This window comes from Labeo rohita, unplaced genomic scaffold, assembly GCF_022985175.1.
Source record: "Labeo rohita strain BAU-BD-2019 unplaced genomic scaffold, IGBB_LRoh.1.0 scaffold_213, whole genome shotgun sequence".
Taxonomy (NCBI): domain Eukaryota; kingdom Metazoa; phylum Chordata; class Actinopteri; order Cypriniformes; family Cyprinidae; genus Labeo; species Labeo rohita.
This window is the reverse complement of record NW_026128363.1, coordinates 1-22515: the sequence shown is the minus strand read 5'-3', so window position 1 is coordinate 22515 and position 22515 is coordinate 1. Positions and strand designations below refer to the sequence as shown.

Sequence of the window (22515 nt, the reverse complement as noted above, 5' to 3'; positions counted from 1 at the left end):
AAAAACAGCAGCAAAACAGAGTCCATGTGGGGAGGCTTCGGCGGAGGACGGAAAACAAAAAACAGAGTCCTTAGAGTCCATGGGGGCGACGAAGGTGGGAGGAGCCAGGGAGGAAACAGGAGGGACCCGAAGCAGGAGAAGCAGAGGGAGACCCAGACCGCAGCCATGATGACCCACGGTGGAGCCGATGGAGGGAGGAGCCATGGTGGAGGAAGGGCTGACGACTCCAGGGGGCCGACCGACAGAGGCGGAGCAGCTGGCGGAGGAGCCCGAGGCGGAGACGGAGAGCCGAAGATCCAGGGCGACACCGAGGATCCGGAGGGCCAAGGCGGAGCCCTAGGCTCTGGCGACCAAGGCGTAGGCGGAGATCCGGAGGTCCGCGGCGGAGCCGGAGCGACAGAGGATGGAGGCTGTGCCGGAGGGAGGGAGGAGCCCAACAGAGCCGGTGGGATGGAGCGACGAGGCAAAGCCGGAGGAGTGGAGTCCCGAGGCGATGGCGGGACAACGACCGACCAAGGCGGAGCCGGAGGGACGAGGGAGCCCGGTGGAGCTGGTGGGCCGACGGGCGACGGTGGAGACGAGGGCGCTGAGAGCCGTGGTGGAGCCGCAGGGTCGGAGGGCCGAGGCGGAGTTCTGGACTCTGAGGCTGGAGGCGGAGCTGAGGGATCCTCCAGCCCTGACGCCGATGGAAGCTGGCAGACCCGCGGTGAGCCCACTGCACAGGTAGTGGGCTGAGGGTGAGCAGAGGGGCTGTCAGGGGACAGCGGTGACCAGACAGACAGAAGAGGGGGGGTGGGTGGGAATTCCATACCGACAGGTAGATCATGACAGGTAGGTATTTCTGTAGAAAAGTCTATTAAATCTCCAGAGTTGGTTTCCAGAACTTCAGTAAAGAAGTCAATCAAGTCCCCAGAGTTCAGTTCAAGCTCACCCCCAGCGGTGGTGCAGTGGGCAGGGCTCTCCATAGCCCTCTCTTGCTCCACGCAGCACTCCACCGTAGCGGTAGTCGTAGCCGGCTCTCGCACCTGGTCGGACGTGTAGGGCTCTGGCTCTGTGGCGATCCTTTGCTCTGTCGCTCGTGGCTCTGGCTCGTCATCCGCGGTGGGCTCGGGCTCATGCTCCGCATGTCGGGGTGAGGGTTGGCTGGGTTCTGGGTCTGGAGTGGGGCTGACGTCCTCCTTGACGAAGTCAATAGTCCATGACGATCCACAGGACGCCAGCACCCACTCGATGTAGTCCGGCAGGCTCTCTTGAGGACCCTCCCCGGATAGCAGCCCCTTCGTGGTGGTGTTCAGTCCTGCACGGTAGAAAGTGCAAAGGCTGCTATCCGGGAAGTGGGAGTGTTCTGCCAGGAAGATGTAATCACGGGTGTGGTCCTCAAGAGAGCGTTCCCCCTGCTTCAGGATGATGAGGAGAACAGTAGGGTCCATAATAGAAAATCAAAAAGAAAAACACTGAGAAACAAGAAAAAAAATAAACGCAGGGGAATAACGCCGGTTAAACTGTTGTAGGTCGGTCTTTCTGTTACATAGTAGCTGCGTGCTGGATGGAACGAGACGAGAGACGAGATAACAAGCAAAAGGTTTAATATAATCCTCAGGTAGCACAAGCAGAAACAAGCAGGAAGATCCACACACGTAGTAACCTTAATAAACAACATTAAAGACCGACAGAGAACTCAGGATACAAACAGGCTTATAAAGGGTGTGCTGATTACCAAGACAGGTGAATGGGATGACGTTAACAAGGGTAAAACCAAAGCAGACAGATCGACGGGGGAAGACAATGGGAGAAACCAAAACAGTCCAATAAACAGAAACACAAGGAGACATGTAACATTATGATAGTGTTTGGTTCAATGTATATTCAAATTAATGAATCCTTAACTTTTAATCAGTATTATCAACATTTTGCCTTTTACAAAGAAAAATTGGATTTAAAACCCCTAAACCACTAGATGGCAGAAAACATGGCGTCTAAACATCCGCTTTTCAACATACACATACAAAATTGCCTGATCTTTGACACGATCACGTGCAGCAGCGCAAAGTTGATTCTGTGCTTACTTGATCTAATATTTGATGTTTTTAAAAATGTTGTAGATTTAAGTAGCAAATGAGAATCAGTAAAATTATAAAATTAATGCCCCCTGTGCTGCTTCATACATTTAGATGTATGAGGTTTTTTAAACAAGATTTTTAAACAAAATGAACGACTTGTATGATTTGTTTTCACACAAAATCTGTTGCTCTGCAGGCATAAATTTTCAATACAAATGTATATATTTTTTTGCAATCACACACTTTGTGTGCAGTGAAAAGCACATTTTTTCTTATGGTGTGCCTTTAGCGCCCTTGTACCCTATAATTGTTAGCACAAAAATGTGGGGAAAGTATATAGAAAAAATAGTTGTCAAAGTAAAAAAGTTTCCATTCTGTTACTTGCTTCATTCAGCACCTCTAAGGATGATTTGTATCTTGTATTATGTTATTATATACTCTTATTGTTACAATTGTTACAGAAAATGCAAAGAAGATTGTTCTTTTTTGTTTTGTTTTGTTTTGTTTTGTTTTTGTTTTTTTTTGTTTTTTTGTAATTAAAGCATTGAATGTCACAATTTTGCTTAAATTGTCTTTAAAGGAGAAAACCCTATATGGTGAATCCAGCCCTGAAAACATTGACTGTTTCTATTTAAGCAGAAACGTACAATCCTAATCAATAGCAGGTTTTGAAAAATTAACTAGAGGGCTACGCCACATTCTGATCAGTTTGTTTTTAAAAATGTACCATTTACTTCTGAAACACTCAATTGTGAAAAAAGTACCAACATGACTGTAATTTACCAACTTTGGACTTGTAATGAAAGCAAAACTTGTAATGCATATTGTGACTTCATATGTGTGACAAAAATACCAAACAAAAAACAAAATGATACAAAATGCGGAGTTACAACGTGCCCTTTTTTACGTCTAAGGCACATCAAATCAACTGTTATAATTAGACAGTGGTGTGTTTATATTTATAAAAGGTTTGCTTGGTAAAAAAAGAGAAACATTTCCTTAAAATAAAGCTGGGAAGAGATGAGCAAATGAGCAGGCTATTAGGCAAATGGACAGTCACGGCCTCTGGGGGCCACAGAGAGGAGAGGCATGACCACGAAAAGGGGAGGGAAATGTGGTTGAGGGTTTTTTCTTCATTTTTTTTTTCAATACATCATGTAAAATAAGATCCCTCATTCAGCAAACACACAGTAGTGGTTTATCCTGCGCCAGATCTCAGCTCAAGAGTTCAAGAGTCTTTAGCTTACACTTGATAGTATCACACGACACACACTTTTACTATGGCTCACAGAGTCCTGCGCTGCATCACTGACTTCTTCGTCTATGAAACCGCCAAATCAGTTGTGGTGAAGAGCTGGTCTGTTGGAATCATCAACCGTGTCGTCCAGCTGTTAATTATTCTGTATTTCATCTGGTAAGTGTTGATTATTTAGTTGTTGCTAATATTAATTTGAAATCATTTTAAATAATATAGTTTTAGTTTAAGGATTAGAGAATAATGAAGGACTTGTACTTGATGGTGTTTGAGAGTGAAGAGCAGAAAATGTAGTTAAACTTTGATGATGAATGACAATGTTTTAAATACTTATATAAAAATAAAGATTTGAGACTTATTAATATGTGTTTAAATTGTGTTGCAAATGGGTGCACCAGTAGTTAATGATTAACAAAAAATGAAATAAATCTATAGTCTGTGATCTATAAAATGACTGATTATTTGCATATACATACATACATATTAATACATGTGTGTGTGTAAACCATAAATTGATAATTTTCCAAAGTATCTGCGTTATCCACTTCCAGAACAGAAATTTACAGATAATGTACTCACCCCCTTGTCATCCAAGATGTTCATGTCTTTCTTTCATCAGTCATAAAGAAATTATGTTTTTTGAGCAAAACATTTCAGCATTTTTCTCCATATAATGGACTGATTTGGTGCCCCGAGTTTAAACTTCCAAAAAGCAGTTTAAATGTGGCTTCAAACGATCCCAAATGTGGTTGTAAACAATTCCAGCTGAGGAAGAAGGGTCTTATCTAGCGAAACAATTGGCTATTTTCTTAAAAATAATAAAATGTATATACTTTTTTAATGTCAAACACTCGTCTTGTCTTATTCTGCCTGGACTGTTTTTGTTCCAGTTCATGACAGTTAGTGTATGTTGAAATACTCCCATCTCATGTTCTCCCTCAACTTCAAAATCGTCCTATATCGCTGTTTTACCTTTTTTGTTAAGGGTGTTTGATTTTTTGCATGTTCACTTTGCAAAGACTGGGTCGGTACTTCTGCAGCGATTTAGGATGATTTTGAATTGATTTTTGAAGTTGAGGGAGAAAATACGATTGGAGTTTTTCGACATACCTGTCTTGAACTGGAAAAGAACCGATCGTTTGACTAGATAAGACCCTTCTTTCTCGGCTGGGATTGTTTACAACCACATTTTGGATCGTTTGAAGCTGCATTTAAACTGTATTTTGTAAGTTCAAAATCGGGGCACCATATCAGTCAATTATATGGAGAAAAATGCTGAAACGTTTTCCTCAAAAAAACATAAGTTCTTTACGACTGAAGAAAGAAAGACATGAACATTGCAAGTGAGTACATTATCTGTACATTTTTGTTCTAGGAATGGACTTCTCCTTTAAAGGGATAGTTTACACAAAATATCAAATAATCAAATAAAAATCAATTAAAACACAAATTAAGAGCTTTCTGACCCATGCATCTTGTGAACGCATGGCAGAGACTGACACGGAAAACAAGAAATTGTTGAATGAAGTCATTATTTTTGTTTTCTTTGCAAACAGAAATTATTCTTGTAGCTTTCTAACATTACGGTTAAACCACTGACGTCACATGGACTATTTTAACAATGTCCGTATTACATTTCTGGGCATTGGATTTGTCAGTTGTGTTGCTGTCTGTTCAGGGTCAGAAAGCTCTCAGATTTTATCAAAAATATATAAATTTGTGTTCTGAAAATGAACGAAGGTCTTACAGGTTTGGAACGACATGAGGGTGAGTAATTAATGACAGAACTTTCATTTTTGGGTGACCTATCCCTTTAATAATGAACATGTTCGATCACTTATTTGTTGTTATTTGTGTGTTTGTATTTTAAGCTGGGTGTTTATGCATGAAAAAGGACATCAGCTGCGGGACACAGGAATCGAGTCTGCAGTCATGACCAAAGTAAAGGGCCTGGGCAAATTTAACAACCGTGTGATGGATGTAGCAGACTATGTATTTCCCTCACAGGTTAGCAAATGAATCATCCATTTTATATTGTCCACTCTGTAAAGTCTTGGTCTGAGGTGAATGTTTCTGCACTTTTCTAGGGTGGTTCTTCGTTCTCCATCATCACCAGCATGGTCGTCACAGCCAATCAGACACAAGGAAAATGCCCTGAGGTGACACACAAACCTCAGCTGACTTGATATACTTTAAAAAAGCTGCTATATGTATTTTAACACATGCACTCTCTCTACTCTTCTCTCGTCTGTCAGACTGAAAAAATGTTTAAATGCACTACTGATGGTGACTGCATGAACAAACTGGGCTCAAATTTAGGAAATGGTGAGTTCATTGTAGGGCTGTCACTAACAATTTTTTTGGTAATCAAGTAATCTGCTCATTATTCTGATGATTAATCAAGTAATCTAACAATTATAATTATAATTATTATTTTTTTTTTGGTAATAAAAATAGAAAAAAAAAAGAGCGAACAATAGCCTTTAAAATGACTTATATAGTAGCAATGAGTTAACAATTAATTATCCAAATACAGTATCAAAAGCAACTAATGGTATTGTTTCATTGAACAAAACTGTTCAAATACATATTGTATTATAAACGTACATTACAAATTATAACAAATGCTTGCAGAGGGCGCCAACGGCCTGATGATTGTTTTTACACTTTACTGCATGATCTAATCCTCGTTTAATATAGACTAAACAACATTTCATTCAAATGTCCACTTAATCTTTAATATTTGGCCATTTCTTTTCTACAGAAATGCTACAGCCACTGTAATTTCTTGTATATCTGGACATCAAAATGTGTAAATTCTGAGCAAGGGTTTAAACTTTTTCAAATCATAATAACCAGTTAGCATATTGAGAAAGATATTGATGTAATAATTTAGCTTACAAATCTGATTAAATGGCAGACACTGTATTCATAGATGAATGTAATAATAAACCCAAACTCAAAACAATATGCAGAGATGGAGTCCAGTCCGTGTGAAGCAACTTTTACTGTGAATGGAGCCACTCTGAAAGAACATACATAACCTACGGTAGGCCAAAAGGTTAAAAAACATTAATTTTAACATGTCAACAACGGTATTTAACATGTATTATATGCATATTATTTACATATTTAACACATGTAACTGCCATATGACACTGTTTGAAATTTAAAATTAAAATCAGGTTAAAATAGGCAAATGTGCCTCTTAGGCCTAAGTGTTCTGATTTTTGCTCATGTTATTCAGCTGCAACAGAAAGCTTTGTAAAAATACAGAATAAAAATGTTTTTTTTATTGACTTTTTAATGTTGTTGGAAACAAAACTAGGAATCGTTAAAAAGCAGAATCGGAATCGATAAAATTGAAATGATACCCAACCCTACACACAAACAACATGTATTTAACATGTCCTTGACATTAAAATTCAAGTGTTTTTTGAACCATTTGGCCCTCCATAGTAACCTACATGCATGTAAATAATTCAGTGAATATATTAAACCTGCATCACATATATTTATTTAATTGAATCATATAGTTTGTGAATTCTCAATAGCATTATGCTTTATTATGATTTTAAAATCAGTTTAATATATCATGCAGCCTTGGAAAACGGTCTAGTAATGCATTTCATGGATTCTAGTCCATGGAAAGTAACTTACTCAAATTGAATCGAGGAATCGTGACAGCCCTAGTTCATTATCTGAACTCAGTCTTTTTAAGTCTTCACTATACTAATACTCATCATAAGTTAATGCATAATTAGACAGCATTGAAGCATGCTAAAACATTATAGATTGCTTCAGATGCATCTCTCCTTTATCACAGGTATTGTAACAGGCAGATGCTTGAACAATAGTGATGGCACAGATGGTCAGTGTGAAATTGAAGGCTGGTGCCCTGCAGAGGATGACACTGTTTCACAGTAAGAAACACATGCATGAATGTGCAACTTTTTGGAGTTGTAATTGGGATATTGCGCACAGTGCGAGAAATCTTGAATCAATTTTAATGCCAGATGCATTACTTAATCTGCTCACTCTTAGAAATCCAATGAAAGAGGTGGAGAACTTCACCATCTTCATCAAGAACAGCATCCGCTTTCCTCTGTTTAATGTCACTAGGTGAGTTTCATCTACAGCTGTCAAAAACCATACTGTTGTGAGAAGCCATTCTGAATACTTTTTTCTTTCTGAAATTAATCTAAATTAAGGCTGTCAACGCAAGCTCAATTAATAATGAAATGTAAAACTCAAATAGCCAAAAAAATTATAATATCATTGCTTCGTACTGATGTCCTGATTCTCTCTCTTATCTTCACAGAGGCAATTTCCCTTCAAGTTTAAACAAGTCTTACATTCAGACCTGTCATTATGACCCGGTGTATGATCCGTTCTGTCCCATCTTTAAAGTGGGAGACATCCTAAGACACATCAATCAAAGTTTGGACAGCATTACTGACAAGGTAGGTCTACTCAGCTTTACCTCTAATCTGACCACTCATCCAATTTGTCATTTTTCATAGAGATCTATTTAATTATTTTGAGAAACAATCCATTACATCTCTCAGATGACTGCGGTTGGATTGTTGGAGCAAACGTTAATGTCTAGTCTTGATTGGGATGGTGTTACACAACAACAGTCTGTTCTGTAACAAGAATGTGTAGAGCCATGAAGTTATGAAGGAACCTCTAGAGCAGGGCTTTACAAATGGAGGTTTGTGAACCCCTGGGGTTCATGAGAGAGTTGCAGGGGGTTAGTTTTCAACATTTTTGTGAACAGAAGTAAACAACATTTCAACAATATTCCACCAAAATAAATGCTGTAAATGTTATAACATTTTATACACCAAAGGGTTTGAATGTGCGAATTATGCTTAAATGCCATATCGCAGTTCAATCACACAGGCTGAGATCAACTAAATAATGATGATTTAACATTTTACCACGTGTCATGTGGCCGCGAATATGCAAATATGATGTTATATTATTGAAATATTAACTTAAAATCTCAGGGTTTTGGCTGACAAGACAAAACAGTTTGAGAACAAAACAACAAGTAGTGCTTAGAGATTTATGTAGAGAGGAAAAGCCTCTCGATTGCCTGCTAGAGGAGAAAAGAAGAAAAAGGCGGCTGAGATTCCCTCAGAAGTCACAGAGAAAACAAAATTAAAGAAAAAATGAATGAAGCAATACCTTTAAAACGGTAAAGGGAACAAGCAACGACTCTGAGTCATGTCTAAGTGTATTAGCTGATGAGTGGAGGAAAAGCAAAAGCTTACAGCACCTGGTATTCCCAGGCGGTCTCCCATTCAAGTACTAACCAGGCCCGACCCTGCTTAGCTTTTGAGATCAGACAAGATCAGGCGTGTTCAGGGTGGTATGGCCGTAAGCAAGAGCTCAAGTCAAGAGAGAGCGATTTAAACAACTCCAAGTATACCCGGCTGCAGCCTGCAGAACGGGGCGGGGCTGTACATGGGGCGGGGCTACACACATCGTCCCGCCCACAAATGCTTTCATTGGCTAATGACATGTAATGACGTAGTCAACTCTGTAAACAGGAAATGCGGTTACGAGCATAGTTCAAGCTACGATTCATTCGTGATATTAAATATCTGTTACATATAAAATATTAAACAATATATTATAAATTCGTTAATTATCTACATGTGATATTAATAAATGGTTCAGTTGGCTAATGACATGTAATGACGTAGACACCTCTGTAAACAGGAAATGCGGTTAAGAGTACAGCTGAAGCTAGAATATAATTCATGATATTAACTTACATACAAAAATAAACAATATATTATGAATTCGTTAATTATCTACACGTAATATTAATCTATACCAAACATAATACATTATGTTTTCATTCATTATTTTGGGCAAAATTTCATTATTATTTCTAAGCAAGCATCCACTTCCTGCTTTCGACCTGTCATATCTTTGTGCATTAAGATATTGTATATCGCAACGATTAATGTTTATTTGCAAATTTAAATTGTTTATGGATTTTTATTTTTATTTATGCATTTACTTGTATTTAATGTATTTTTTTTTGTCACCAGCTCAACACTTAAAGTTTCTTTGAAAATGTTGTCTTAGAATTATGAATTGATAAAGTGCCATTTTTAGAAGAACTACATGACAGCTATTGCTTTGTTCTGATAACAAAATCTTTCACAATAAATTATGTGTGCATGTAGAGATAAAATATAGAGATTACCATTTTGAAAAATAAAGTTGGAAATCCAAAAGTGTTGGACTAAACAATATATGAAGAGGAATAAACTCAAAGAACATAAAGATAATGCAGTTTGAGTATTTCATTTTATTGGTCATACAAAACAGCAGTTTAACATCACTGTTTTATTAGCAGAGGCCCACCTGTTGTGTCTTCCATTGTTACCACATACATTTAACATGTAGTAATACACACACACATACACACAAGTTCCCTTCAGGATAAAAAACAAGACCAACACACACAAACCTTTTGGGTTAACATTGATTCTCCCTTCTACTACGTACCGCAGGCATTCTAGCACTGGCACATAAAACAGGAGTCCATATCCTCTATACTGTCATAGAATCCTCTCAAGCAGCCACGCCTCCCATTACCATAAAACCCAGAGTAGGATTTGAACATTTTGCATTTGTTCCACTCTCTGATGTCAAAGGGCACCTGCAATTCAACCTTGGATGATACATTCCACTTCTCCCAGTTCACAACACCTGTAGCCAAACACACACACACACACGAGGGCAGTCTTATTTTAACTACTTCACATCTCCTTATACAATCACTCATTAGTGACATAATGAACGCAATGTTGTAATTAAACATTACAACTAATCAAATAAGACAAAACTCGTAGCTCAACTACTCACCAACGCAGCGACAAACGAGTGGAAATAAAATCCTGCTGAGGGCGTTGGCGTCATTAACCAATGATATAATTTGTGCACATGCACATGCAGCTCCACCCCGTTCTGCAGGCTGCAGCCAGGACCTTCTCAACAACACACACCGACAGCAGCACAACACCAATCGACCTGTAATCACACACGTCCCGGGCTGCAGCAACACACAAACAGACCCCTTCCACCCTCAAGTCTTCGTGTCTTTGAAAACTTGTTTTTTTCTTCACCAAATATTCCCGCTTCAGTCAAATTTCAATTCGTTCCACTGAATTTGTGCCGCAGTGTTGATTAACAACGAAACAAGTTAGCGTGTCCCTTTTTTATATATATAAAAGAAAGAAAGAAAAAGAAAAAACGTGGCCAATTTTTTAAGATGGAAAAGAAATGCAAGCCATATCGTTTTATGAAAAAAAAAAAATAACACTAACATTTGTTCGTATCAGGCCTACTTGTTTTTTTCTTTATAGCTAACCTTAAAGAGTAATTTATATATAATAATAATAATCTATAAAATAGAATAAAAATAATAGTAATAATAAAAACGCAATAAAAAAAAAAATAAAATAAAACAATAAAAATTACATTTATATAATGTATCAGAAGAAGAAAAAAAAAAGAAAAACGTGTCCAATTTTTGAGGATTTAAAAGCAGAAATGCAAAGCATATTGTTTTATGAAAAAAATAACATATTAGGCCTACTTGTTTTTTCTTTATAGCTAATGTTAAAGAGTTGCTCTATAATATATAATAAAATATAATAGAAGTTTACAGTATTTCAAAAGTATTACACCAAAATAAATGCTATACACGAATTAACATATTAAATGGAAAAAGGTTTGAATGTTTGAATTTATATGTCATATCTCAGTTCAAATCACACAGGCATATATATTAATCTAAGAAATAAATAAAAATAATAATGTAATTGATCACAATAAAATACTTTTTTAAAAAAAGGTTAAATGTTTTGTCTAACTTTCATGTCATGTGACAGTGAATATGTAAATGTGTAGTTAATTGTTTCAAATATTAATTTGGCAGACAAAAAATAAATAAACAGTTTGAGAACCAAAAAAAAGTTATGCCTGGAAACTTACTGTAGAGAGAAAAAAGTGACACATTTTTGAGGATTTGCTTTAAAGTGTTGCTCTATGATATATAATAAAATATGATCATAATAATAAAAGAGCCAGAAAAAAATAACATTTATATGACGTAAAAATCAGGGAGTCATTTTTTTGTTTTCGTTTTTTTGTTTGTGTGTTTTGGTTTTGTTTTACACACAGACTCATTGTTAGGTTTGTTGACCTAAATTGAGGTCAAGAAGCTTATAAATCAAACAGAATGAGTTTTCTTGAGAATGTAAAAATGCAGAAAGTGTCTGCAAGGGTTAGGTTTAGTGGTAGGTTTAGGAGAGTCCCCTGTGGACAAGGAAAATAAACCAGACGTGATACTAAACCAGACGTGTGACTTTTTTTTTTTTAAAAAAAACAAATAGATTTTTTATGTCAATCAAAGACACTGGAAATATAGCCTGTACTGCAAAAAAAAAAGAGTATTTAAAAGCAGATTTCTGCATATGAAAGCATATGAATGTGCTTCAAAATTTACTGAGAGAAAAAAGCGTCTCGATCGCCCCCTGGAGGAGAAAGGAAGAATGAGGAGGCTGAGAGATGCTGTTTGCAACACTTTGACAAAATCTAAACGAAGCAATCCGTTTAAAATGATAAAGGGAACAAGCAACGACTCTGAGTCATGTGTAAGTGTATTAGCTGACGAGTGGAGGAAAAGCAAAAACTTACAGCACCTGGTATTCCCAGGCGGTCTCCCATCCAAGTACTAACCAGGCCCGACCCTGCTTAGCTTCCGAGATCGGACGAGATCGGGCGTGTTCAGGGTGGTATGGCCGTAAGCGAGAGCTCAAGTCAGGAGAGAGCTATTTAAACAACACACACCGACAGCAGCACAACACCAATCGACCCGTAATGACACATGTGCCGGGCTGCAGCAACACACAAACAGCCCCCTTTCACCCTCAAGTCGAATGTCCTTAAAAACTTTTTTTCTTCACCAAATATTCCCGCTTCAATCAAACTTAAGTTCGTTCCACTGTATTTGTGCCGCAGTGTTGATTAACAACGAAACAAGTCAGCTTGTTTTTTTTTTATAAATAAAAGAAAGAAAGAAAGAAAATTTATAATAATAATAAGAAAAATAAAAAACTATAATAATTTTTTTACAATTTAAAAGAAATGCAAGCCATATCGTTTTATGAAAAAAAAATAACACCAACATTTGTTCGTATTAATTTATAGCTAATCTTAAAGAGTAATATCTATAATAATAATATCTACAATAATATATAATAAAGAATAAATATAATAAATAATAAAAAAAAGCCAGGGGAAAAAATAACAAAAAATGTGATGTAAAACTCTGGGAGTTTCATGCACATCAAAGGCAGAGCATAGGAATTATAATCTACCGCAAAGAAAAAAACAATTTTTTTTTGAGGATTTAAAAGCAGAAATGCAAAGCATACTGTTTTATGAAAAAAAAAAAAAAATTGTTCGTATTAGGCCGACTTGATTTTTCTTTATAGCTAATATTAGAGTTGATTATATAATAAAAACTAACAGAAGTTTACAGCATTTCAACAATATTACACCAAAATAAATGCTATACATGAATTGACAATAAATGGCAAAATGTTTGAATTATTAAATTTATATTTATATGTCATATCTCAGTTCAAATCACACAGGCATCTATAATAATCTAAAAAAATAAATAAAAATAACAATAATGTAGTTGATCACAGTAAAATACTTACAAAAAAGGTTAAATATTTTGTCTAACTTTCATGACATGTGACAGTGAATATGCAAATGTGTAGCTAAAGTTTTAAAATATTAATTTGGCGGACAAAAAAAACAGTTTGAGAACCAAAAAAAAGTTATGCCTGGAAACTTACTGTAGAGACAAAAAAAGTGACAATTTTTTGAGGATTTGCTGTAAGGAGTTGCTCTATAATATATAATAAAATCTGATAGTAATAGTGAAAGAGTCAGGAACAGAATGAGTTTTTTTTTTGTTTTTTTGTTTTTTCCAGAAAGTAAAAGTGTGCAGTCTCTTGTGAGGGCTAGGTTTAGGTGTAGGGCGATAGAAAATTTGGTTTGTACAGTATAAAAACCATTACACCTATGGAATGTCCCCATAAAACATGGAAACACAACGTGTGTGTGTGTGACATTTTTTTCTTTACTTTTTTGACTTTTCAAATAGATTTTTATGTCAAAGACACTAAAAATGTAGTCTGTACCGCCTCATTCTCCTCATTCTTCACACGTCCTGGGCTGCAGCAACACACAAACAGCCCCCTTTCACCCCTCATGTGTTAATGTCTAAGTTTTTTAAAGAAATACTCCCGAGTCCCGCTTCAATCATTGTTCAACTCAGTCCACAACACTTGCATTTGTGTCGTAATACTACCATTTTTTTTTTTTTTGTTTGTCAGGGAGGAGAGATTGGAATTAACATTAACTGGAAGTGTAATCTGGACTATAATGTGACGAACTGTAATCCCAAGTACTTCTTCACACGCTTGGATGCTGCTTTTGAGAACAGCATTGCCTCTAAAGGATATAACTTCAGGTAACACATGAACACACATACTCATGCATCGTTCAGTCTTTTCTGCACCTGTATCTTCTCTTTGTCTCTTCCAGGTTTGCTAAATACTATCAGTCAGAGGATGGGCCTGAACGTCGAACGCTTCATAAAGCTAAAGCAATCCACATTGAAATAATCGTGTCTGGTGATGTGTGTAGAATATATAGTCTTAAATGCTATAAAGCATCTTATGTAACACATATGGACTTGTAGACACTTTGCTTATCTATTCACAGGCAGGAAAGTTTAACAGTGTGCCATTTCTGATTAACTTGGTGGCAGCTTTCACTTCAGTGGGACTGGTAAGACTTTGTTACACATTAATGCTTCCAAAACACATATGTTAGGCACATCATATCTGAATGATGTATATTTTTGCAGGCTACTGTGTTCTGTGACATCATCCTACTCAACTTCCATAAAGGGGCGGAGGAGTACAAAGCAAAGAAATTTGAAGAGGTGACAGAGTTGAGATTACTCGTGCAAGCATGTGGAGACAAAGTAAAGCGATGTCTTATCTTTGTGTCCTCTTTGTGACAGGTGTCAGATGTTATGTCCGAGCCAGCGAGCAACAGACTCTATGAGGGAAGCCAGATGTCAATCAAAGCACTGGAGAAGAGATCCAATGACTCAGGGACCTTTTCTATTGGACGGCGGGACCCGTCAAACCAATGAGACTTTCACATAACATTCCTACTCTTAGATTTGTGATTCTGTGCACTTTCTTCATGTAATAGTATACAAATAATAGTTTAAAGGAAAAGTCCACGTCCAAAATAAGGATTCATAATGTACTCACCCCTTTGTCATCCAAGATGTTCATGTGTTTCTTTCTTCAGTCGTAAAGAAATTATGTTTTTTTTGAGGAAAACATTTAAACATTTTTCTCCATATAATGGACTGATTTGGTGCCCCGAACTTCCAAAAGGCAGTTTAAATGCAGCTTCAAACGATCCCAAATGCAGTTGTAAACAATCCCAGCCAAGAAAGAAGGGTCTTATCTAGCGAAACGTTTAGTTATTTTCATTAAATAAATACAATTTTCTTTCTCTCCCTGAACTCTGTGTATTCTGGCTCAAGACAGTTAGGGTATGTCGAAAAGCTCCAATCGTGTTTTCTCCCTCAACTTCAAAAATTATTTCAAAATCATCCTACATCACTGCAGAAGTACCAGCCCAGTCTTTGCAAAGTGAACATGCAAGGAAGATCAAACACCCTTAACAAAAAAGGTAAAACACCGATATAGGACAATTTTGAACTTGAGGGAGAACGTGACATACACTAACTGTCATGAACCGGAACAAAAACAGCCCAGGCAAAGTAAGGCAAGACGAGCATTTGGCATTAAAAAGTATATACATTGTATGATTTTTATTAAAATAACTGATCGTTTCACTAGATAAGACCCTTCTTCTTCGACTGGGATCGTTTACAACTGCATTTGGGATCATTTGAAGCCACATTTAAACTGCCTTTTGGAAGTTCGGGGCACCAAATCAGTCCATTATATGGAGAAAAATGTTGAAATGTTTTACTCAAAAAACATAATTTCTTTATGACTGAAGAAAGAAAGACATGAACATCTTGGATGACAAGGGGGTGCGTACATTATATGTGAATGTTTGTTTTGGAAGTGGACTTCTCCTTTAAGTCTGTGAAACTTGGTTTGTTAACGAATTTAAATAAAGGCTTTTTTCAGTCAGTCATAAACCCTGAGAAAACACGCATTTATATATGTACACTACCGGTCAAAAAACACCTTTAATTATTTAAGAATAACAAAGTCATCAAAACTTTAAAATAACACAAACGTAAGTACACTCTAAAAACAATCTGTTGAGTCATCTTAAAATAATTTGTTACTGAGCTGCCTTGAAATTTTAAGTTCAGTCAACTCAAAAAAAGTTTAGTCGACTTGAAATGTAAAGTTCTACTACGTGACAACTTAGATATTTGAGTTAATTCTATGATTTTAAAGGGGTCATCGGATGCTAAGTTCACTTTTTCATGTTGTTTAAACATTAATGTGTGTTGGCAGTGTATGTACAAATCTACCCTATAATGATAAAAATCCATGCAGTGTTTTTTAATTAATCTGTAAAAATATTATTCCCTTTTTCAAATCGAGCCATTCTCAGATGCCTGTCATTGTGGCGTCACACCCACAGAGGCCGCTCCCACGATAGTTGATTGACATGAGTGTCTTACCTCAGATCAGCTGTAACAGTCCAACCTCCATTTTTTGATGCCGGAGCAGGGATTTAAGTTTGAGTGATTGAGGTGTTGTGTTGCTGGATGTAATAATGAACATAGTGGTCGTCATTTGCCCCCGACATCTGAGCCGCTGAAGATGCAGTAGATTAGGTTTGTTTGTGAAGGGAATGAACCTCCCGATCTACATATATCCGTCTATGTTCGCGCGAATCATTCATGATCCAGCTTCACTTACAGCAGAAGTGAGTATAGGGTTTTTTTTTATTAATCTGTGAGATCACCTTTCCTAATAACGTAGTAATTAACTAAAGTAAACAGGCTCGTCTCTCCACAGAGAGAAGAGAGGGGCGGGGCGAGCAGAGCACATTTGCTTTTAAAGCAGCCTCGACCAGAATGAGATGATTTTTGCAGAGTTGATTTTGACAAGGTAAAAAGGGTGTTGTTTTACACAACCATTGAGAACTTTTAACCAAAGTATATTATAAACTTTACATTAAGACCCTAAAGAATCATATCAACTTGTGGAAAATGGCCATGTGATGATGCCTTTATGGCAGCCGGATAACAAACACAGCTTTTAAGTTTAGTCAACTCGAATATCTAAGTTGTCACTTAGTACAACTTAACATTTCAAGTCGACTAAACTTTTTTGAGTTGACTGAACTTAAAATTTTAAGGCAGCAGGGTAACAAATTATTTTACGTTTTTACAGTGTATGTAGTGACCAAAAATGTTATTCCAGTCAAAACATCTTATTTATTATCTCATATTTAAGCGTTAAACATCTAGTCCAAGATACATCTCATTTTCTCAAAAAATTCACAAATGACCACAATTTACTGTATATTTGTCTACAAAAATTTAATTTAAGCTTCTTTAGATAAAAAGTGAGCGTCCAACCTTTAACTGATAGTGTATATACAAACAGTAATTAAGCTGCAGTAAATTAAATGACAAAACAAAGAATCAGTAATTAATTCATTAAGTAATAGATCATCTTTCAGCATATAAAAAGAACAAAGAAAGAAAATGATGATATGTGACTGCATACAGTATTTCTTTCAGGAGTTAAAAGTATTTAAGCATATTCTGAGTGTTTTTAATGTGAAACATTTTTCTCAGCTTGATTTTCATACCGTTGACTTTATTTACTAACTATGCCATTTGAGATTGTAAGTAATGTTATCTTAGAAAATAAATTTCACCACATCTTTGCACATTAATCTGTTATTCGTATGACATTTTACTTTTTTTTATTTAACAATTTAATTGAATGTAATTGTATATCAATATGACATTAGCATATCACAGTCCTATTCAGGGATGTACTGGCCATCGGGACTACCGGGACATTCCCGGTGGGCCGCGGTCTTTGTGGGCCGGTGGGTTAGGCATTTAGTTTTTAAATTATTTATAATCGTAATTCTGTTTGGAGGTTTATTGTTGTATAGTTGAAATCCCATGTTTGTGTCTTTCTAATTGGCCGCATAAAGCTGATGCGAACTGCGAGAGTGACTGCTACACTTACGATCAGCACACGTGACGTATATTCGCTGAGCATTGGCCAATCAAAATCAAGTTCAAGTTTTTGAGCGGGTGCTGAGCAAGCAACTGCAGCGATTAGCCAAGTGAGCCGATGCCTTGTACTGTGTGCAACGATAGTGAACATGATAAAACACAAAATATCAAAACGTAAAGGAGGAGCCGAGAAGTTGAGAGAGAAAAAAAGACAAGCACTTGTGGCAGGCCACCAAATGTGTTAAAATAAATCTGTTACTTGCTGGAAGGCCGGCAAAACACTTAGGTGAAGATGTCAGCAAGGCGGCCCGGACTGCTGAGGTGGTCCGGGCCAAAGGTTTTTGGCTATTAAGGGATTTGCATATTGGTATTTTGATATTGATTTAATACAGCAGTTTCACGAACAAGAAGCTAATATTAAGTGACTTTGTCTAACTACAACACTATTGCCTGATTTTACTCTATTTCGTCAACTTCAAAGCTGAGCTCCTGCATCTCCACCCAAACAAAGCGGTATTTTGTTTATGAATGAACGTGAATTTATGAATGAATGTTATAGTAAGTCAATGATTCAGCTACCCATTCATAAAGTCGCTTGTTTCGCTCCTGAATGATTCAGCTGTTCAAACGAATCAATTGAATGATTCATTGATAAAATCAGTGACTTGCCGCCACCTGGTGGCAGGTAAGTTAAAATATTTAAGTATAATTTTAATTATTTGAATCATTTTAATCAGTGTTTTTATATGCAAATGTTTATATTTAAAACATTTATCTCACAACAGGTCCAAAGCAATTTGTGTAAATTAATATAAAAATATAAATAAATTAAAACTAATAAAATGAGCTTAAAAACCACTTCAAGAGCTACAAAATGAAGGCAGCTCCACAACTAGCTTTTTTCAATTCCTAAAATGTTCTATTTTTGATTATCCTGAGAAGAGATGCATGAGATCTTTCCTGTACTGTCTTCTAATTTACATAGATACCATACTACTTCAATTATTTTCTATTAAAAAGAAGCTGAAGCTTAAAGGTTAAATATTTTGTCTAACTTTCATGTCATTTGACAGTGAATATGCAAATGTGTAGTTAATTTTTTCAAATATTAATTTGGCTGACAAAACAATAAATTAATAAGCAGTTTGAGAACCAAAAAAAAGTTATGCCTGGAAACTTACTGTGGAGAGAAAAAAAAAGTGAGGATTTTTGAGGATTTGCTTTAAAGAGTTGCTCTATAATATATAATAAAATATGATAGTAATAATAAAAGAGCCAGAAAAAAAAAATAACATTTATATAATGTAAAAATCAGGGAGTATTTTTTTTGTTTTGTTTTGTTTTGTTTTGTTTTGTTTTGTTTTGTTTTGTTTTGTTTTGTTTTGACTTTGTGTGTGTGTGTGTGTGGTCTTGTTTTTATATCCTGGTGGAGACCTAAACCTGAATACACACAGACTCATGGAAACTTGTGTCACCGTGTGGACCTAAATTGAGATCAACAAGCTTATAAATCAAACAGAATGATTTTTTTTTTTTTTTTGAGAATGTAAAAATGCAGAAATTTTTCTGTAAGGGTTAGGTTTAGGGTAAGGGGATAGAAAATACCATTGCGCCTATGGAGAGTCCCCACAAGGATAATAAACCAGATGTGTGTGTGTGACTTTTTTTTTTTTTTTTTTTTTTTTTTTTTAATAGTTTTTAATGTCAAAGACACTGGAAATATAGTCTGTACTGCACAAAAAAATAATTTAAAAGCAGAAATGTAAAGCATATGAATGTAATGTAAATCAGTCAGTAGTGCTTCAAAATTTACTGAGAGAAAAAAGCATCTCGATCGCCCCCTGTAGGAGAAAGAAGAATGAGGAGGCTGAGAGACGCCGTTTGCAACACTTTGACAAAATCTAAATGAAGCAATCCGTTTAAAATGATAAAGGGAACAAGCGACGACTCTGAGTCATGTGTAAGTGTATTAGCTGACGAGTGGAGGAAAAGCAAAAGCTTACAGCACCTGGTATTCCCAGGCGCACTCTCCTCTAAGTCCCTATACTGACCAATTATTGACCAATCATTGAGCGCCGTTGAGCAAGTTGAGCATCTCAATCAACCAATCACTGAGCTCTGTTGAGCAGGCCGCTTCCTCAACCCACCAAACAGATGGCCGGACCGGATCAAGTGCATCATGTGAGTGACAAGTGTAAACAACACTACTATCATCAATGGACTGAGATCGGTAACAGTGAGATCGGTAACAGCAAACAAGAGGTAAGTCCAGTATATTCTCCAGCTCCAGAAATGCTTTTTTAGAAATGCTTTCTAACAGTTTTTTTTCCCTGCATGGATTTACGTGCAGTAATTACAAAGTTATTAACTTTAAAGTTTTAAAAGCATTAATAGGGAAATATAATCGCACATCTAACTACTAACATGAATCGTAAACTGCAGTAATTCTTGATAGTCTTTGTAATGTTTTACTAAAAAGTAAATACTTTGGAAATACCCAAACACAATCAGGGCTGGACATTAGGACTAACCTACTATCCAAATACAGGTAGATTTTACCTATGGCTAGTAACACTAACGTTACTGTCACTTGCCAGTTTGTCCTGTTGGAATTGACTACTTACTGTACATTTAAATAGTTTAGGCCTGTTTTGTCCGGCTATCTCCACTAATCTAAACTATTTTGTCTCATAGTAACTGATAAGTCATTAACAGTCAATAACATGTTAAAACACTGAAAACACAAGGCAAGCAAAAATATAGTCTAAAATGATAAAACCATTACCTTTTGAACTTTTAGCTAATCATATGAAATATCACATTAAAAGGTAAATCAGATAACATCCATAAAGATTACTCAGTACTTGTGTAGTATTTTTTTTTTTTTAATTATTATTTTTTTAAAAATACCTTTTTACTTCTACTTTAAGTAATAGTAATAGCAGTACTGTTACTTGTGTACATGTTTTGCATCTCCTGGTCTTCCAGTGTTTAGTCCCCTGTACAGTTTGAAAAGAAGAAACTAATCTGAATCTGTTTCTGTTTTATTACAACAGATAAAAAAGCATGGATTTGGAGGGACACAAGTGCAGTGTATGTGGCAGTAGTTTCTCTGTGAAGTCCAACCTGACTCGGCACATGCAGCTTCATGGTCCAAAGGGATATGTGTGTGAAGTGTGTGGGAAAAGCTTCTCACTGAAACAGCAGCTGAGCAGCCACCAAAAACAGCACCTGTACCCATGCATCCGTCTGTACAGGCAGGGAGAGGCCAAGCTGCAGTGTACGGATGCAGCTAAGAGTGTGGCAGTGGCCCCCAGCAAAGCAGTAGACCCCAGCTGTCTGGATTCTGAAAAGGCGGAGGCTGCTGCAAAGAAAGCTGGAGGGGAAATGTGGAAAGGCCAGCTAGTTGTCACATTCGGCAAATATGCAGGACAGTCTTTCAGGTGGCTGCTCGAAAATGATGTGGGCTGGGTCATATGGCTGCTGTCTGAATATTGCCAGAAGGGTGAGAAGAACGATCTCCTAAAGTGGCAAAAGGAGCGATTGCTGCAGTATGCCAGAGAGTTCCCGCCTGTCACCTTTCATCTTGACAAACGCTTGGAGGTAACTTTGACCCGTTAACTGAGATTAAATTATATTTACTGTTTTGTTTATAAAAAAAAATGTAGTGCATGTGTAAATAAGTTAGGCACATATTAATGCACCTTCAATAGTAAAATCATCAATGTTTACTCTGCACAAAAGCTTGTGCTTTAGACATAGGAAGTGGTAACAGTGTAAGTACTTGTGTTTATGTGGTACAATACAACTCTGTATGTGTTTTTCTATAATTTCTTTATTTTCTGCATGAACAGGAGTCAAGGAAAGACAAAGGAAAGAAGGCTGAATCTACCCTTTCTAAGTTCCAGCAGGATCCTGACTATGCCAGTGATGCTGAATTGTTGGCAGCTGCTGGTAATTAACATTTAACACGGCATAACTCTATTTTGAAATTCATATAACATTTTCTTACTGATGTATTTCAAACATCTGACTAAATACACTGCCGAAATATCACACATTTTATGGCACTGATAATGACGACAGTAGGTTTAGGATTTCACTTTAATTTTCAGCAGGGTGAGGTATATTATCAAGCTAGCTGCCCCTTTTTCAGTGTAACAGATTTAATGCCTAAATGCTTTTTTTGGCATTTAGATAACACATACAAAAATCTATTTAATTTGTATATGTGATATGTTAGATTTTTTTATTATATTACAATATTTTTTTACACTATTGCCTATATTTTTTGTAGCAGCTCTATACTAAAATGTCTGTATTAAATATAATTTGTGTTCTCTAAAATAAGATCTGATAACATGGAAAATAGAAACAAACTTTGTTTATTGTGATAATGCTTGTGTTTGTCATTATATTCACATCTTAAGCAATGTGCTCAATACATTTTGTCTGATTTTTTCTACAGAGACTGTCCTTGAAGAGTCTGAGGTAGCGGTCTCCACACAGCTGACCACCTGGGGAGAGCTCACACCGGCTGTGAGTCAGGACTCTTCCCACAGCCTCAGCACATCTCAGGGAAGACCTTCTTCCCCTGTTGACACCTCTGCCTCAGAAACTGGTAACATCTTGCTGGAGGGCTGGCAGAAATACTGGGAGCATCCACCTCCATCTACACAAGCCAATGGTATAGCTCCTCCTAACATCAAGTGGCTGAAATGTGATGAGATGTATGGTCTGTTTGAGAGGCCTTCCAGGTACAAGAATGCCAAAGGAGAGATTGTGGAGAGAAGGCTTTTAAAGGAGAAGATGCAGTTCCACCCACCCCCAATTCCTACTTCTGTCAAGGGAGGACTGCCCAACATGATGGC

General features: G+C 36.7%; 2 protein-coding genes and 2 non-coding genes across 4 annotated transcripts; 2 read left to right on the top strand and 2 right to left on the bottom strand.

The window, feature by feature from the left end:
- Positions 1-3243: 3243 nt before the first annotated feature.
- Positions 3244-14708, top strand: p2rx3a (purinergic receptor P2X, ligand-gated ion channel, 3a). Its single transcript, XM_051102227.1, has 12 exons — positions 3244-3474; positions 5187-5322; positions 5403-5474; positions 5571-5640; positions 7142-7238; positions 7360-7437; positions 7637-7778; positions 13758-13894; positions 13969-14062; positions 14149-14214; positions 14294-14371; positions 14453-14708. The coding sequence occupies exons 1-12, from the start codon at positions 3341-3343 to the stop codon at positions 14585-14587; spliced, it is 1239 nt and encodes a 412-aa protein (XP_050958184.1). The 5' UTR covers positions 3244-3340; the 3' UTR covers positions 14588-14708.
- Positions 8588-8706, bottom strand: LOC127159384 (5S ribosomal RNA). Its single transcript, XR_007826433.1, has one exon. It is a non-coding gene; the product is annotated as a 5S ribosomal RNA (ribosomal RNA).
- On the bottom strand, positions 12036-12154 carry LOC127159383 (5S ribosomal RNA). Its single transcript, XR_007826432.1, has one exon. It is a non-coding gene; the product is annotated as a 5S ribosomal RNA (ribosomal RNA).
- Positions 14709-20710: 6002 nt separating the features above from the next.
- On the top strand, positions 20711-22401 carry LOC127159379 (uncharacterized; the record flags this gene model as incomplete). The annotated part of the gene is made up of 3 exons (XM_051102228.1): positions 20711-21247; positions 21499-21598; positions 22113-22401. Coding segments are annotated over exons 1-3 (926 nt in total), but the record flags the coding sequence as incomplete, so codon positions are not given.
- Between the last annotated feature and the right edge of the window lie 114 nt (positions 22402-22515).